At 39.4% G+C, this 17,833-nt stretch overlaps 2 protein-coding genes across 2 annotated transcripts in view; one reads left to right on the forward strand and one right to left on the reverse strand.

The window, feature by feature from the left end:
• slc2a9l2 (solute carrier family 2 member 9, like 2) overlaps positions 1–17,833 on the reverse strand; it is a 177,799-nt gene that overhangs the window by 58,281 nt on the left and 101,685 nt on the right. The gene's annotated exons all lie outside the window — the stretch shown is intronic.
• LOC309504279 (uncharacterized protein) lies at positions 16,154–17,745 on the forward strand. The gene is made up of 2 exons (XM_082177325.1): positions 16,154–16,254; positions 16,620–17,745. The coding sequence occupies exon 2, from the start codon at positions 16,645–16,647 to the stop codon at positions 17,269–17,271; it is 627 nt and encodes a 208-aa protein (XP_082033451.1). The 5' UTR covers positions 16,154–16,254; positions 16,620–16,644; the 3' UTR covers positions 17,272–17,745.

A 17,833-nucleotide genomic window follows, 5' to 3' on the forward strand; every position in this document is an offset into this window, starting at 1 on the left:
ACACTGTTTCCCGAAGGATAAATGACATTTCAGAAAATCTTGAGGAACAGCTCATAACAAGATTGAAGGCGGCAGGGGAATTTTCAATCCAGCTGGATGAAAGCACCGACGTCTCGGACTGCGCAAATTTGTTGGTATACGTAAGGTACGTGTGGGAAACAGAATTTGTGGAGGATTTATTATGTTGCTTGAATATTCCTACTGGAACGAAAGGTGAACAGATATTTTCTGTACTGAACAACTACGTGGTTACAGAGTGCGGGTTGAGCTGGGCCAACTGTAAAGGTATAACGAGTGACGGGGCTGCAAATATGACGGGCAGAAACAGCGGAGTTGTGAAAAGAATCAAGGAGGCAGCTGGTAAAGACATCGTGTGGAATCACTGTTTCATTCACCGCCAGGCTTTGGCATGCAAAGGAATACCCCCCGAGCTTGACAAAACATTGAAAGAAGTCATTCGTGTTGTGAACTTTATTAAAGGCAGCGCACTCAACAGTCGGCTTTTTGATCAGCTGTGCGCCGGCATGGGGGCGGACCACACCCATTTACTGTTTCATACTGAAGTGCGCTGGCTCTCAAAAGGTAGAGTCCTCACAAGAATATATGAACTGAGAAATGAAATTCATGCTTTTCTCCTTGAGAAAAAGTCTTCACTTGCAGAGCTGTTCACTGAAGAATGGCTTTTTACAGTGTCATATCTGGCGGATATCTTTTCATCTCTCAACGAGCTATGTTTGAAACTGCAAGGACAGAATGATGATGTTTTCCAAAACTGGAAACACATTCTCACCTTTCAAAAGTCTCTGAAGCTGTGGCTTGCACGACTCAGAAGTCAAAAACCCAGCCACTACATGTTCCCTACTGTGTTACAGCACATAGAGGAAAATTATGTCACTGACACACAAGTGAAACACCTGACTGGGCTTATAGTGACACACCTAGTTGCACTCATTAATAACTTTGAGCACTATTTCCCTAAGGACAGATATGACATTTTGCATGATAAAAGGTGGATCCAAAATCCCTTTGATTTTGAAAGTCCAGAGTCACTGCTGGAGCTTGGACTAACTGCTTCTGAAGAAACCGAACTGTTACAGCTGAGCAGTGACCAGACACTTAAAAGAAGACATGAATCCATGACATTATCATCATTTTGGGTAAGCATTTCATCTGAATACCCTGTCTTAAGCAAGGCAAGCATACTGTTGCTCATTCCTTTTACAACTACATACAAATGTGAAGTTGGGTTCTCAGTTCTCACAAAAATAAAGACAAAATACAGGAATAGACTGAATGCTGCACCTGATATGCGTGTTGCACTCTCCTCATGTACACCAAACTGGAATGTAATTGTAAAAAACAAGCAGGCCCATCTCTCCCATTAGCCGGGTAAACTGCCTTGATTTGGTGAAACAATGATGATAAGGACTGGTGCACTTAAACATTACTCTTCTTCTGCCTGACCAACATAAAAAAAAAAAAAAAAAAAACTTAAAAAGGCATGTTTTTGATAGCTCTGAAGGTTCATATTACTATTGTTCTAAAGATTGTTTGCATACATATTTTTGTTTTGAGAGGAAAAAATGAGAGCCTGTCATACTGTGCACTTTATAAAATGTGTATATTACAGTGGGTGCATAAAAAAGTTCTCAAAAAATATTTCAGTAAGAAACTTGTTTTTGATTTAACTTAATGTTCATATTATTCTGGTAGATGGGCAAAGCATTGAATGTTATATGAAAGGCATGCATTGATTCTGTCTGGTTTTATTGATGATAGGAAGAAAAATAAATGATTAACTGCCCTATTTTGCACTTTGTCTCATTAAGTATAAATTGTGTACACTGTAATGATGAGAATATGAAAACAATGAGATGCCCTGTCAACTCTTCCTTTCTCATTTCACCTCTGCATTTTACTTATTGTCAACAACAGGTAAATAAAAAAAAATTGTGCTTTGTCAAATATCTGTATCTCTTTTAAATAGTTAAGTGGAAGCTTAACTGACCTTAAAAATGGTCATACATATTTTGTTAATGCATAAATTCTCTTCGTGATATGTGAACTATATGGGCCTAATGTTTATTGGGTCACAAGGATTTATCGACTTTAAAATGTGGGTCCCCAGATAAAAAGTTTGGGAAACACTGTTGTAAAACATCTATGTGGATCGATCTATGTCTTTAAAAATGCCGCAAAACAAAGATTGAAGACATCTTTCTATCAGTGACCCTCACAATCTACGGTATAAAACAAAATACCGAGGCGGCGTTTGAAACCGCATACTTCCCTACTATATAGTATGGGAAAAAGAGTAGGCGAGCGAAAAAGTATGTACGAATCCTCTGTATTCATAAAAGAATAGGCGAGAATTACCTGGGTGACGTACTAATTATCGCGAGATTCGGACGTACGTATACTAGTGCGTTCGATTATGCCTACTTTCCTACTATATAGTAGGCGAAAACAGTACGAGAAGGAAGCAGTATGTTTGAAACATCAGTATTCATAAAAGAGTAGGCGAGAAGTTCCCGGATGGCTTACTGCTTCCGGACAGATATTTGAGTGCTTGACCGATGGATACTTTTCTATCCCAGGAGGCCACGCGAGAGGATACTACTACTACTACTACTACTACTATAACTACTGCAACTACTACTACTATAACTACTGCAACTACTACTACTACTACTACTACTACTACTACTACTACTATAACTACTGCAACTACTACTACTACTACTACTACTACTACTACTACTACTACTACTATAACTACTGCAACTACTGCAACTACTACTACTACTACTACTACTACTACTATAACTACTGCAACTACTACTACTATAACTACTGCAACTACTACTACTACTACTACTACTACTACTACTACTACTACTACTACTACTATAACTACTGCAACTACTACTACTACTACTACTACTACTACTACTACTACTATAACTACTGCAACTACTACTACTACTACTACTACTACTACTACTACTACTATAACTACTGCAACTACTACTACTACTACTACTACTACTACTACTACTACTACTACTATAACTACTGCAACTACTACTACTATAACTACTGCAACTACTACTACTACTACTACTACTACTATAACTACTGCAACTACTACTACTATAACTACTGCAACTACTACTACTACTACTACTACTACTACTACTACTACTACTACTATAACTACTGCAACTACTACTACTATAACTACTGCAACTACTACTACTACTACTACTACTACTACTACTACTACTACTATAACTACTGCAACTACTACTACTATAACTACTGCAACTACTACTACTACTACTACTACTACTACTACTACTACTACTACTATAACTACTGCAACTACTGCAACTACTACTACTATAACTACTACAACAACAACTACTACTACTACTACTAGAACTACTACTACTACTACTACTACTACTACTACTGCAACTACTACTGCTGCTGCTACTACTACTACTACTACTACTACTACTACTACTAGAACTACTAGTACTACAACTACAACTACTACTACAACAACAACAACAACTACTACTACTACTACTACTACAACTACTACAACTACTACAACAACTACTACTACTACTACTACTACTACTACTACTACTACAACAACAACTCAAACATGACGGAAAGGATGGACGAGAGTGTTTTCAAATGTGAGTATTACAAACCAAATCGCATGTGTTGAACTACTGTACAGTAAACTGTTGAATTGTTGAAGGTGTAAAGACGCTATATAGCATGGTAAATTTGTGGTTTTGCTGTAAATCACATTTTATTATGTATAGCTAACAGAGGAGCTCCAGTAAGATGCGTCTCCAAAGTGGATTTGCATACATTTTACAAAATCTTCTATAAGAATTGCAGATTACTACGTCTAATAGATATGAAATAGACATCTGAGTGATGTATGTGTACTATTGTGTAGGAGAATTCACCGTTGTCAACACTGTTTTCATTAGACGAATGTTTAATACATTTACATAAAGTAACTAAACATAAGTAATCTATTTCATTTGTCCATTAGTACTGTTGAAAAATTGTGGAACATTTATGATCAACATGTAAATGTAGTATTGAGCTCATAAATCACAGAGGTAACGTGAATCTGGTCTGGATGTTACAGGGACGGATGAGCACACACATCTGCTTATCCGGTGGAGAGTGGCTCATGAAGCTGAATGCTGCCATCAAAGGCTTTGAGTGAGTATACAGAAATAATAAAAAATCTATTTAATTGTTTATAAGTATATATCAATTATTGTATTTTCAAACAGAGATATTACAGCACTTTTTTGATTCTTGATTTCTCTGCATTTGCTGCAGATCTGTTGTGGTGGAGCAGGACCTGCAAGGCAGAGTGACGGCGGCATTTATGGGGAAAAAAATGGGAAAACCTTAAACAAAAATACAAAGTAAGATCATTTTGTCACTTCTAATACAGAAATGAAATGATTAAATATTGTGATGTTAAAATGACTGCTTTTGTATCATGCTTGTGCATTTTTGCAGGATCTGGGGTCTCATTTATAAAACTGTGCGTAGGATCCTCACTAAAAGTGTACGTGCGCCCGAAAGCCAAAAATGGCGTACGCCAAAAGATATTCAGACTTATAAAACCGTTCGTACGCCAGAACCTGCGCAACATTCACTTTATAAATCCCAGTCAGCGGAAGATTGTGCGCACATCCGCGCACAAACGCTCCTCCGCGAAATAACCATATGTGGAGCTTACAATGCCTAGTTTTACTATGCAGATCCTCATCTGCATATCATTTGCATTATTCATCCACGTGATAACGTTTAACGGTACAACACACATTACATTAATAAAAATCATGTAGTTGTCTATCCTTGCCTTGTTTTTGAATACATAAATCAAATAGTGTAAAATACATTTCAGAGAAAGTTTTTCTCAATCTTTTCCACTGGCCGAATTGTATTTTTAATTGATTTATATTTTTAATGGAAACAGATGGATAGGCCTTGGGCAGTATTTGCACCTTGCACACGAAACTATTTTCCCAGACAATCTGGTATTATTTATCATAAGCAATTATCTCTGTGGTTAAAACAAACACAGCACGCCAGAGGAAAAGTGTTCACAAGCATCGCATCCACAACAAATATTTCTATTGATTGAATATCATTTTTTTTGTAACTTCTCAGTAATGATTTCATGTTTAAGTGTTTAACTCCATTAATTTGAATAGCATATTTAATCTAAATGTTTATATCAGAAGTAAAACATAGTTTAAATCATTATTTTATTTATTTAAACTGTTATTTGCGTCAGTTTCACTAAACGGCCCAGAGCGCTCGCTGGCGCGGACATTTAAGAAGGGATGGATATTTGCTTCCAGTGACAGGCTTGGTGAGTGAAATTATATTTGTATTATCATTCTGTATATGTTTAATTTTCTTTAGATTTTCTGTCTAAAAGTGACCAAAAAGACATTTAACTCCAGCTCACCATCGGTGTCGCCAAACTGCTCCATCTCCAGAACGTTCGTACGCATGGGTCAGGGTTTGCGTGCAGGTGCGCACATTTTCCCGTCAAGTTTGTTTTTATAAATCACAACTTATGCGTCGGAAGTGGCGTACACCTCTCTCAGGGCCTGTTTTGTGCGTACGCAACGGTTATAAATGAGGCCCCTGAAATGTCCACAGACAGGGGTGAGCACTGAGGATGGAGAGCCCGGAGCTGAATCCTGGAAGTGGTGCGCTGCCATGGATGAGACCCTCCATCACTCCTCCTGCCCTCATTGCCTCGTGTGGGCCGGATGTTGCTGTGGCCTCTTCATCCTCAGTGAGACCAGAGCCAACAAGACCCAGAAAAAGGCCTAAAGACATAGAGGACTTTATCCAGGAGATGGAGGAGAGAGAGAGCGGAAAACAGCTGAGAGGGAGGAGAGACTGTGGAGAGAAATGGAGGAGAAGGAGGACAGAAGAGAACAGAAGAGACGAGAGAGAGAGAAAAGAGATGGCACCGGGAGGCAAGCGAGAGAGAGGAAAGGAGAGAAAAAGAAACAAAAGAAAGGGATGAAAGATTTCTTAATGTCCTTGAAATCCTTGCCAAAAAATAAATTCTGACAAAAACATCTTATGATCATTTACACATTTGGGTTAATGTGAATTAAATTATATATATATATACACATACATTCACACACAGTACTGTGCAACAACAACAAATGGTGGCCTAAGACTTTTGTACAATACTATGTCTATAAAACAAACAATTTCTAGGCATTCACAGTACATTAAAGACTTCTATAAATGTAGTGATACTTTAAGATTATGATAAAATTCATAAATTAAATATTTATGAAGTGATGAGTAATTAGTGAATGTGTGGTGTAATGTAAAAAAGAAAAAAAACAACAACTTTAAAACAACTGTTTTATTGGAGTGTATTATACGACTTCTAAATGCACACAGAGCTCATGCAGGGATTTTCAAGGCAGGTCATGGAGGGTTCAGTTCCAACACACCTGTCTGTAATTTTCAAGTAGTCAGTTATTAATTGGTTTAAATTGATTCAGGTGTGTATAATTAGGGTTGGACAATAGCCCTCCATGACCTGGGGCCCGTTCTTCGTACGTCGCTAACTCAGTTAGCTGGATTTGATTGTTGGGGATTTGGCATGATCTTGGATTGTTTGGTTCTTCGAAGCTCATCCTGGACTTGCTGTCATAGCAACAGGTCCGTAAGCTTAAACCTGCTCGGGAGCAGAGGCTTATTTCATGTAAACATGATTAGATCCCGGCTTTATAAGCGGAGCTGATACGGGAAGTCCAGCGCAGCGCGATAGTGCACTTTCTAAGATGTATATTTTTTCTCGTGACTTGTGAGATTGTCGTTTACATTATAAAATTGTTGGAAACGCACATTTATTTTCGACTAGTCGGAGTCGGGCTTTAACTACAGAACAAACTGTTTGCATTGCCCTAAGATTATTTGCGAGTGGCTCTTTCCTTTACACTATTGGAGATGCGGAGAACTTGATGGAAAGTGCTGTCTGTCGTGTCATTCGGAGTTTACCTGGCGCTTTTAGGTTCAAAAAACAGTTTTAGTTTTTTTGTGGCATTTCCAAGCCACTGAAGACCCAATGTTGTAAAGCAGTTTTTTTTTTTTAAAGCAGTTTTTTGTGGGGTTTTTTTTGGCTATCATAATTTTTTATAAAGATCATGCCATCATGACCATGCCGATTACAGTATGTGTCACTCAGGCTTCACTAACGTGATTGGTACCATAGACTATAGGCTACCATAGACTGCCATCAAGGCCTCAATGAAGGGGATTATGTGAACAGAAAGGGGGTTCACAATGTAAATGTGCAGCCCAGTTACTATTGGGATTCTTAATATTCCAGATTAATAATATTATATATATAAAATTTAAAAAAAGGCAGTTGACTAAAATCGTCCATATCACAAATGTGAAAGCAAAATGGCCAGGGTCTGTGCATGACTTAAGAATTTTCAGAGATTCACATTTATGCACGTTATTTGAAAGTGGTAAGGAAAGTTCCACAATTAAATATCAAGCTCACTGTATTACATACACTTATGCTGATCCTAACAGAACTGCATTTCTTCATAGGTGATTATGACATGTTCCTGCAGACAGGTGTTTATGACCCCATTCACTGACCCAAACCAGTTACAATGCAGCTCTAGCCAGGACAAGGGCACACAATGAAATGAACTTTGGCTAACTAAAGGGAAGATTTCAGTGTCTGATAAGTCTGAGGGTTGAACACCTGACAGGGCCTGGGACATTGCTGCATGTGCCATATTACACAACATTGCCAAAAAAAAACACTTTTCATTAAATGTTTAATAAAAGACAAATATGCTTAGTTCCTTGAGTTTTATTTCAAATGTTCTTTGTAAAGAAAAGCCAGTGGTCAAGTGCCTGCAACAAGAGATATTAGACACATGCCTCATGCAACAAATAAAAAGGAAAAGTTGTCTATCCACTGCCCACCTGTAGGCCTATGTCTCCTCTGTCTGTGCAGACTCTTCTGTAGGCCTTTCTGTAGATGTGGAATCCTGACACTTATATTGCAGCCATAAAGCATACAAGTATAAATTAAGTAAAGTTATTTATGCACTTGCAGGGCTAGTTCCTCCATATGACAGTTATCTGAGAGGGTTTATTCACTGTCCAGTACAATGGAAACAAATGGACATTACAAAGTCTTATACTTTCTTTCCTTTGGAAAGTTAGAAGATGTCCACTTACTGCACATATTTCAGCACCACTTTCTTGGGAACAGATACAAGTGTATTATGTAAAAGTGCACAAAAGAGGAAAACACAATGTCATTACAATGAACTACACTCGGGAAACATGTGATCAATAACTCATGGCAAAATATTTTTTACATTAACATAAGTTTATCAGTTTTCACTTTCACAAGTCAAAGCAATTCATCATTACTCAAGATTTACCAGTTGAAATGACTACTAAGATCTTTTCTTTTTTTCCAGCCTTTTTCTTGGTTGCTTTTATAAACAGACAACCATTTATTTAACAGTGTCTTTTATAAACAGACAACCATTTATTTAACAGTGTCTTTTATAAAAGAGACTATAATAACAAAAAATTACCATTATGTAGAATATTTTTGTACTTAACTTTTATTTGTTCCCATGTTCTAGTGTGGTGACTCTGACATTACAATGAACAAAGTAATTATGCAACTATTAAAATACAAATATATAGGCTAATAAGTGATAAAAACATCTAACATGGCCACTTCTAATGGATTTAAATTGTCTGCTACTTTTTGCCAGCCCTCTCTCCTGGCTTTTGCAGACTTTGAGGTGTTCCCTGGCGTTTTGATTAAACGTTAAAATTCTGAATAAACTTCGACTATTAGTTCTTGCTCTGCTGAGGAGAAAAACTGAGCGCACTCTTTGGCCACGCTGAACAGCCAATAGCAGCGTTGCTGATCAATGTTTCTACTATCGATACATATCCCCTTTTAACCCAGCGCAATTATCTCAGATAACTCAATCCAGCGATACTAATCATAAACAACAGGTGTGTTCGAAGAACCGAGTTAGCCAGATCATGATTAGCACGATGATATCATCTTGGATGTGTCATTTGATCTCGGATGTAATAAGCAACGTACGAAGAACGAGCCCCTGAGCTGAACTTGAGACTGTTTACACACACTACCTTAAGTTTTGCATTAACTACACACAGTAAAATAGTGACTAAAGGGTTAGTGAACCCAAGCAAATAATTCAGTCAGATTTATGACTCACCTTCATGTTGTTTGATCCCTCTGTTTTTTTGTTTGAGCGTTTATGCCCGAGACGTTTAAAAAAAAAGCTTTACAAAAATCAATCACATTTATGCATTTGGCAGATGTTCTTATCCAAAGTGACTAAATGCATTTATTACAGGGACAATGACCCTGGACCAACCTGGAGTAAAGAGCCTTGCTGATCGACCAGCAATCTTCTGTGCACAATGTCATGCACAGAGGTCTTGGGGATGTCGAAGCTCTGCGACACCACCCTGTAAGATGATGCATGGGCCAGCCAGTGCAGGAACACAAGCACCTCAATCTCCCGTTCCCATCCATGGTCAGATCCCAGTCTGACTGCAGCGATGAGGGACATGATGGACGGCAGAGACAGGCGAAGGTGGGCACGGTGGTTAGCTGCTTCATCAGAATAAAGCCGCAGAATGGGAACAGCTGTGTTGAGATGGCGCTAGGATGTGGGGTTCACCGCCTGTAAATACATGATAGTTTGTTAGAACAAAAAGCTTGAATAAAGCAATGTTTCATGTGGTATTGACTTGTATATGTATTTATTTATTGTGATGATTTCTTTTATTCATTCATTTACTTATTTTTATTCAAGTTTCATATTGTTGTCAGTAAATAAAATATATTCATTTCATGAATTCATGCATTAATCATTGCTTGAATAAAATTGTATGTATTCACATCAGCTGCATTTGTCTAGTGTGTATTCATGCACAGCTTTGTCATATGACAATACAACAGTTTGCTTGTTTTACCAAAATATATAATTTTCATTAAGAAAATGTTATATAATTAAGTGTTGGTCAGCATTTGTCATTATTATTGTGCATAAGTGTTGGGGTGGGCTAGTAATGCCATTCATTCTGGGGTAATCTTAATTTTTTAAGTAGTAATACTTGCTTTGTATGATGTTTTATTAACAAAGTTCGGGAGGAGCAGGTTCAGATAATTAACCAAATTATGCACAGCTGGAGATTAATCAGTAATCAACTCAATGACAGAGTATAAATTCACAGCAGACCTATCTCTGTTCATTGAAAGTTTGTCAGCATCCCTCCTCCACCCCATCTCCTCACTTCCAGTTCCATCTACACTTACCAACTGGGGGGAGTACTCTGGGTTCGGGCCTAACTCCGAGCTCGGAGGCCTCCCCCTGGACAGCACGCCAAATATGCATAAACTTATTGTACTAATTATGACCGCCGCTAGCGTAGCTGCGAAAGCGGTCATATAGGGATTGTCAAAGTTTTTTTTTTTTTTTTTTTTCGTCACCTTACTGAATTTTTCGTCAACGATACCAGGGACACCGAAGCACCGGGGAACATGAAATTTGGTGGGCATGTAGCCCCACTAGACTTCTAAGGAAAAATTTCGTTTGGTCCCCGGGGGCCACTCCCCCCCTGCGCTGGGCCCCCCCAAACCCCAAAAAATGCAGTTTTTCCTAAATAACTACCTGAACCGTGGCACCGAGGATGAAGACATTTTTATGGTATGTTGGTCTACTAGACTTTTACGGAAAAAATTCGTTTGGTCCGCGGGGGCCACTTCCCCCCCCGCGCTGGGGCCCCCGTAAATTTTTCGTCAACGATACCAGGGACACCGAAACACCGGGGAATATGAAATTTGGTGGGCATGTAGCCCCACTAGACTTCTAAGGAAAAATTTCGTTTGGTCCCCGGGGGCCAAGATCTGGCTATAAAGTACCTACTCTTTTAGTGCTCGTTAAGTAAGTACTTATTGAAATTAAGCACCTACTCACTGAGTATGCGGTTTCAAACGCTGCCAGTGTGTCAGCCTGCACCGATTTGTTTTTGACAAGGCCTCACACACAGTTAAACTCTACGCTATGGCATTTTTTTGAAGAAGAACTTGCATCACAGGACCCCTGCCTGATTTTCCCTGCCAAAGACTGGGTTATATTTTACAATCAAATTTGGAGAGATCTGAATGGGGGCTGGTGAAAACAATTGGTACTTTTTCAAGTGGGATGGCGTGACACCTGGGGCCTGTACCATGAAGGTAGCTGAACAAACTCGGGGTTACAGGATTAGTTTTGAGTTGACAAAACCAAACCGATGCAATCAGGCTTTATTGGTACCATGATGCAGCTCATCAACTTTCTCTGTCAACTCAGGCTTTGATCTTTAAGCTATATATGATTACTCCACGCGCGCGTGCACATAAAAGAGTGACGTCGCTACTGAACAACCAATCGCGGGTAGAGCGAGAGCGATATATTTTTCCGCGGAGGAGCAAGAGATAATCATTCAGAATTACGATGAATTTAAATATGTATTTCAAGCTCGAAACAATACGGTCTCTGCTGCCAAAGCAAGAGAAGACTGTTGGAGAAAGATTGCTGATCGTTAATGTGTAAGTTAAACAAATACGTTCTATATTTATGTAAATTTATGTAGCCTATGTATATATGTATGTTTAGCCTATATGTGTAATATAGCCTATAACCTATTTTTATAATATATAAAAAATGTGCATGTATGTACTAAGAAAGATTAATATTCATTGATTTTTAGATTTTTAGATGCAACCCTAACTCCAAATGTTCTTGGCAGCAGATAAAGACAAAATATAAAAATATATATGTGCGTAAATATATCACTGTGCGTCACCCAGTGTGCAAGTATGTACCACTTGCAAAAAACCGCAATGCAATACCATTTGCGATACAGTAAGTGCATGAATTCGACGTGTTGAATTCTTTATGTGCGGCTCAAGAAGTTCGCAAAGATAAGACATTCCTTCCGCGGAAAATCTGTATCTTTCATACAAGTAACTATCAGGAAAGGCAAGGGGATTTTGTCTGGCTAAAAACTCTTTCTTTACGAAGTGCTCGTCAAACAATTTGCGCTGAGATGTCCAATGGATTTGGAAGAAAAGGTGAAGTCATTGCAACAGACACTAGGAATAAGTTACGTCACCTATATGTTTCTTTGCTCTCAGCTGATTGGTCAAACTTCAGTCTGAGATCTTGAATCCAGAACATAGCCTGCCCCGGAGCAGGTTAGCCGTGCAGCGTAAGATACCATGGCGATGAACACCGATTAAAGCCAAGCTACTTTCATAGTACCTAAAACCCAGGGTTGGCGGAAACTAAACTGAAACATAGCTGGCTAGCCACCTAATCCGGCTTCATGGTATAGGCCCCAGATGTGCGGTACAGTGTGTCAAAGCCTGGTGATAACGTATCCATATCAACCTGTTGGAACAAGACACTTCATGACCAAAACCACATTATGTTGATGAATAAACGCCATGAGGAGTACGAAATTGACTTTTTGTTTCAAAGCAGCGATGAGTCTGACTCTGATATGTGGGATCGTTGCATAGTTAATTTTTTTCCTGATATTATCAATCTTGTAAGTGAAGAAGTTTGTGACACTGCCACATTAGTTTAGGTACCATTACTTAAAATTCATCAAGGAGTTTAAGTATTTCATTGATTGCATATATGTCTGTAGGTTTCGTATAATATCTGAGTGATATGTATGTGTACTTATTTATATGTATTTATCATGTTTACTTCCACTGAGTGTGATGGTATAGACATGGGTGTTTTATATAAGGACACTGTTCGGCCGATACGCCTGTCGCCTTCTATCACCGCGCACCCAAACTTATATATATAGTAGGGGTGGCACGGTTCACAAAACCCACGGTTCGGTTCGTATCACGGTTTTAGGGTCACGGTTTTCGGTTCTGTACGGTTCTTGTTGTTGTTTTTTCTTTTAATCTTTAACACTCCAAAAATTTACTTCAGCATATGATATATAGCTGAATTATCTAATTATTAATTAATTTATTTCATAAATGGGGTGTGTTTGCAAAACGCAGCTTCTCATTTCCCGTGGGCTGTGTCGGACAGTTATTTGTCACCACTTTTTGCCAGGGTTGATATTATGTCCCAGCACGGATGTACCAATACAAATAAATAAAACATTTCCAGTTAACTAGCAAAGTATTCGTTTCGTTCGTTTGTTAAATAAGAAGCAATCTAGCGCTGAAATGTGTTTTTTTTAATCAAGTGATCAAAGTGCTCGTTGCCGTTGCGATCAGTGGCGCTGATACAGTGTTCTCGTGGCTCGCGCACACACCGCAGCGGCCGCACATTCTTCACTCAGACGCGCGCTTCAGTCCGTTGAGGAGACTCTAGGCTACTCTATTCGTTCCGATGAAATCACAAAACAAAATTCATACAAATCTGTCCCTGCTTGATATACAACCGCTGATAAACATAATCGGTTTTGATGAAAAAGAAAAATATATACGAGTGCAGATTAGAACTCAGAACCTTTGACACGCTTGGCAAGTTCTGCCACTGGACCATTAAAGTACATACCGGTACGTGGAACAGTCGATCTATGTAGCCTATTTATTCACGTGAAAAAAACAACATATAGCCTAGTGGAGTTGATCTCATTAAATGTCTAAGTAAACCCAGTGTACTATTTAAATCGATTGCTGGACATTGTAATGTTATTCTACATTTGTCTGATTTATGATTTAGCATTGTATTAGCAGTAGCACGGGCACAAGGCTACATTGCGCATGCGTCGAACCGTGCGAACCGCGCGACGCACACACGCACCGAACCGAGACAAGCGAACCGAACGGTTCGGATGTTTTTTCATGTACCGTGCCACCCCTAATATATAGGGGGCGGTCTGAAGGAAAAGGAAGGTGTGTGAGACCAGAATGGGTGGCGCCCGTACTCAGTGCTGCATGCTACTAGTTATTGTAAACTGTTTTCTCTTGAGTGGTAAATGAAAAGAAAGCATTCCGACTGGAAAAACAGACTGCATATGACCTAAACGCGGCTTGTAGTGGGTGGAAGACGAGCGCGTTACCAAATTGAGGACGTGTCAAAAGAACCTTCCCAGACGGCTGGCTGGACTTTTTCACGGAGTTGGTGAGGCCGATTTGTTTTGTCCTTTTTCCTATTTGCGTGGTATAACCACAAATCAACGATCGCATTTTTTCTTTTTTTGGGGATTACTATTTTTGTTTGCTTCGTCATGGGACAATTTACCGGCATCGGCCTTGGATTATACACTCTCTCGCAGTCGTCATGGTAAAGGACAGTGTATCTGTCGTTTAGTTTGGACTTTTAGGTTATTTTCGGGACTGAAAAAAAAGGACATTGAATTATTCTGGGTTTGTGTGGGTCATTTAATGTGTTAAAATATAAAGCGCTATACTGTCAGCATATCTGGTTTATTGTTTGGTGCGTGTTTTTCTTTGATGCTGGTAGACCGAAGATACTGTTTGTCAATTGTTATAGTTTGTTATTGTTAATCTGGTCAATCTTTCAGAAGAACCCCTTGTGCGTTTTAGTTAACACAGCCTAAGGTAAAAGGTTGATTGTTACAAGTTCATAAAGTCATTACTGCTGTGCTGCTTGGAAACTTCTGGGCTTGAAGCTTTATTTTTCGTTAGTTTAGCCACTGTTTCAAATAAATACCTAGGGTTATGTTTATTTTCTTCTAATAGGGTTGAAAAATAAGCAGATCTAGCAGCTTTTAAGGCCTCTCTGTATGCAGTCGAGCTCTCCTTCCATGAAATGCGAAATACCTCTAGTTTTGTTTTCTTCCAGTTGCGCTCCATTGCAGAATTTCAACGGCATCAACATCTATTCCGTGTGATAATATTAGATCTAGAGTATGATTTCGACAATAAGTAGGTCCTGACACGTGTTGTCTAACTCCAATAGAGTTCAGAATGTCTCTAAATGCCAATCCCAATAAAGTAATTAAAGTTTTTTTTTAAAACGTAAAAATGCAGAACGTTTTCTGGCGTGGGTAGGTTTAGGGGTCGGGTTAGTGTAAGGGGATAAAAACTTCCATGGAATGTCCCCATTTAAATAGCTAAGTAAGTGTGTGTGTGTGTGTGTGTGTGTGTGTGTGTGTGTGAGAGAGAGAGAGTAACTTTGATTATTAGTCACTCAAACCTTAATCTAGTGATGAATGATTAATGGGTTAGGGTTACCTAGGAAAACTAGGGTATCACAGGGTGATACATGATTTCCACTGAATGGAGCGGATTCAAATGAAATGATTAACAAAAGCACTGATTTGATTTTGCCTGCCAGTTAAAGCTGCCGTCGGCAACATTTTTTTGATCATATTCAGTGTAAACGACACTATAATCCGACAGAACAACATAAATAAGGTGGTTTTAGAAAAAAACCCGAGCTTCTAACTCCACCTGGAGCGTGTTATTTGTTTTGCAAAAATCCAGCGCTCCCGCTTCATCAGGTCCAATCAGCGCAGGGGGGTGTGATATCTGACTGTCAATCACAGGTCGTGCACACGCCACAGATCCCCCCTCACTCGCGCACGTTAATATCACATGCACACGCCACGCCTGAAGTTCGCCTGGAGATTGCATGAAGCGTGATGGCGGAGAGAAAATCTACTAACAAGCTTCCAATTCCTCGGTTATTGCTATCTATGTCTAGATTAGCCAGGGCAGCCTACCTCCGAGTCCATGGTGTTGATAGATGCTGAAGAGACGGATGCGTTCACAGAAAATCAGGTACACACGCACAGTGACGCACTGACGAGCACGACCTCGATGGGAGGGTGCTCGCTGGTAGTGGGGAGGGGCATGAGAGTTGTAAACATTCAAAATTTTGGCTAATCGACCCAATCTGCCAGACTTGCCGACGGCAGCTTTAATCTTTTAATAATTCCTTCTTCAGAACTTTACCTTAGAATTTCTCTCAAGAGCTTTTTTCTTAAGAATATTTTTCACAATTGGCGTTCTGTGTTAGGCGGGGTATCTGATGCGGCGGAGTCAACTATATAAGCGAGAGCCCTGAGAAGGTTCTTTAAAGATCTGTTCTGCTATCGTCTGTGAAACAGCAGTGTCTTCTACAACATCTTCTGGTAGGGTGAAGATTTATTCATCTGGAGAAAATCTAGACAACTTGACAACAACCTTTTAACATTTAGTCTTTTCCTACTTTGAAATATCAGTAGGAAAGTATAATAAAAAATAAATGAGTAAATGTTGCCATTGCAATACTTTTGAAGTGCTTGTAACATTAGATCTAAAAGCATGTTATTTCATAACTAAAAGATTGGTGAGCCAAGAAATAAAATTAGTAGGCTACTAAAATGTAGAAATAGTATGCATGTCAGACTTTATAAAACGATATCTACAGAATTGATATAATGTCCTAATCATATAACAAAAGCAAAAATTAACTACTGTAGTTGTTTGTTTGTTTATTTATTTATTTATTTTTCAGAGCCAAAAATACGCAAGGAAACAAAATGGCAAACGGACAGCAAATAACAAAGCTCAATGTCTCCAGCTCTAAGGATGAAGAGGATATACTCAGAGCTCAAGGTTATCAGTTCATCAATGTTAACCTCAATGAAGGTACTTCAGGAAACCGGGTCCTTCTTTGGTTCAAGAAAGAGTGTGGCCAAAGTCCTGTGACCAGGATCCAGTTTTCATTCAATGACCAGATGAAATCTGGTCTGGTTGATGCTGGGTATGAGCTGGTCAACCGTGATCTGAATGCAGGAGTTTGTGGAGATCACATCTTTCTGTGGTACTTCTACGGCAGCACTGGATATGACGTTCCTATTGTGAACCTTGAGGTGAGCAAAGACGCCGGAGAAGAACCTGCTCTTCTGCGAGATGGCTGGGAGAGACTGTGCTGTGAACTGAACCGTAGTGCAGGAGGAAACTTCATCTACCTGTGGGTGCAGAGAGAGAAGGCGAGCTACATACGTGAGATCGCAGCAACTGTTGACTTCACTTCTGACAAGCACATGTTTGAACTGGGCTACACTCGTGTGGATGAAGACACCAATCGGGGCGCTGGTGGAAACTACGTCTTCCTCTGGTATCGGCGCACAACCGATAAGAAACAGGCTCTCACTGCTCTTTAGGTATCCACCTCCCTCCAGGAGGAAGTGAAGCTTCAGAAGGAAGGCTATACAGGCCTCAGTGTTGATCTCAATAAAGGAACCAGGGGAAAACCTGTCTACGCATGGCACAAGAAAAAGGGATGTGAATCTCAGATCCAAGCCATGGTTCTGCTGATCGACTCTAAGGCCTGGGATGAGTACAAGAAAGCTGGTTTCAACGTGATCGAGAAAAATCTGAACGAGGGCAACAATGGCTGGAAAATGTACATAGCCTACAAGTAAAAACACGGAGTCATGCTGCCGTCACAAGATCTTCTTCACTTCTCTAATCGGTAGCACTATATGGCACAATTGTTTCTAATGTATGATTTCAATGTCACTCTTTAAAGCATATTGTGACCGTGGCTGTTGTACTACACTCAACCACACACATTTAACTTGGCCTTTGTGTTTATGTTGTAATGCATTATGAAATAAAGTCAACTTTAACCACAACCAATGCTTTGGTGAGCTTTTCACACCAGTCTTTGGGATCATCTCTACGTTATAGTGCATGTATCATTACATACTCATATTTCAGGGT

The sequence above is a fragment of the Leuciscus leuciscus genome (assembly GCF_965113295.1).
Source record: "Leuciscus leuciscus genome assembly, chromosome: 8".
NCBI lineage: Eukaryota > Metazoa > Chordata > Actinopteri > Cypriniformes > Leuciscidae > Leuciscus > Leuciscus leuciscus.

Bases quoted from the DNA above. Each gene is read 5' to 3' on its own strand.
- LOC309504279 (XM_082177325.1), top strand. From the start codon at position 16,645: ATGGCAAACGGACAGCAAATAACAAAGCTCAATGTCTCCAGCTCTAAG.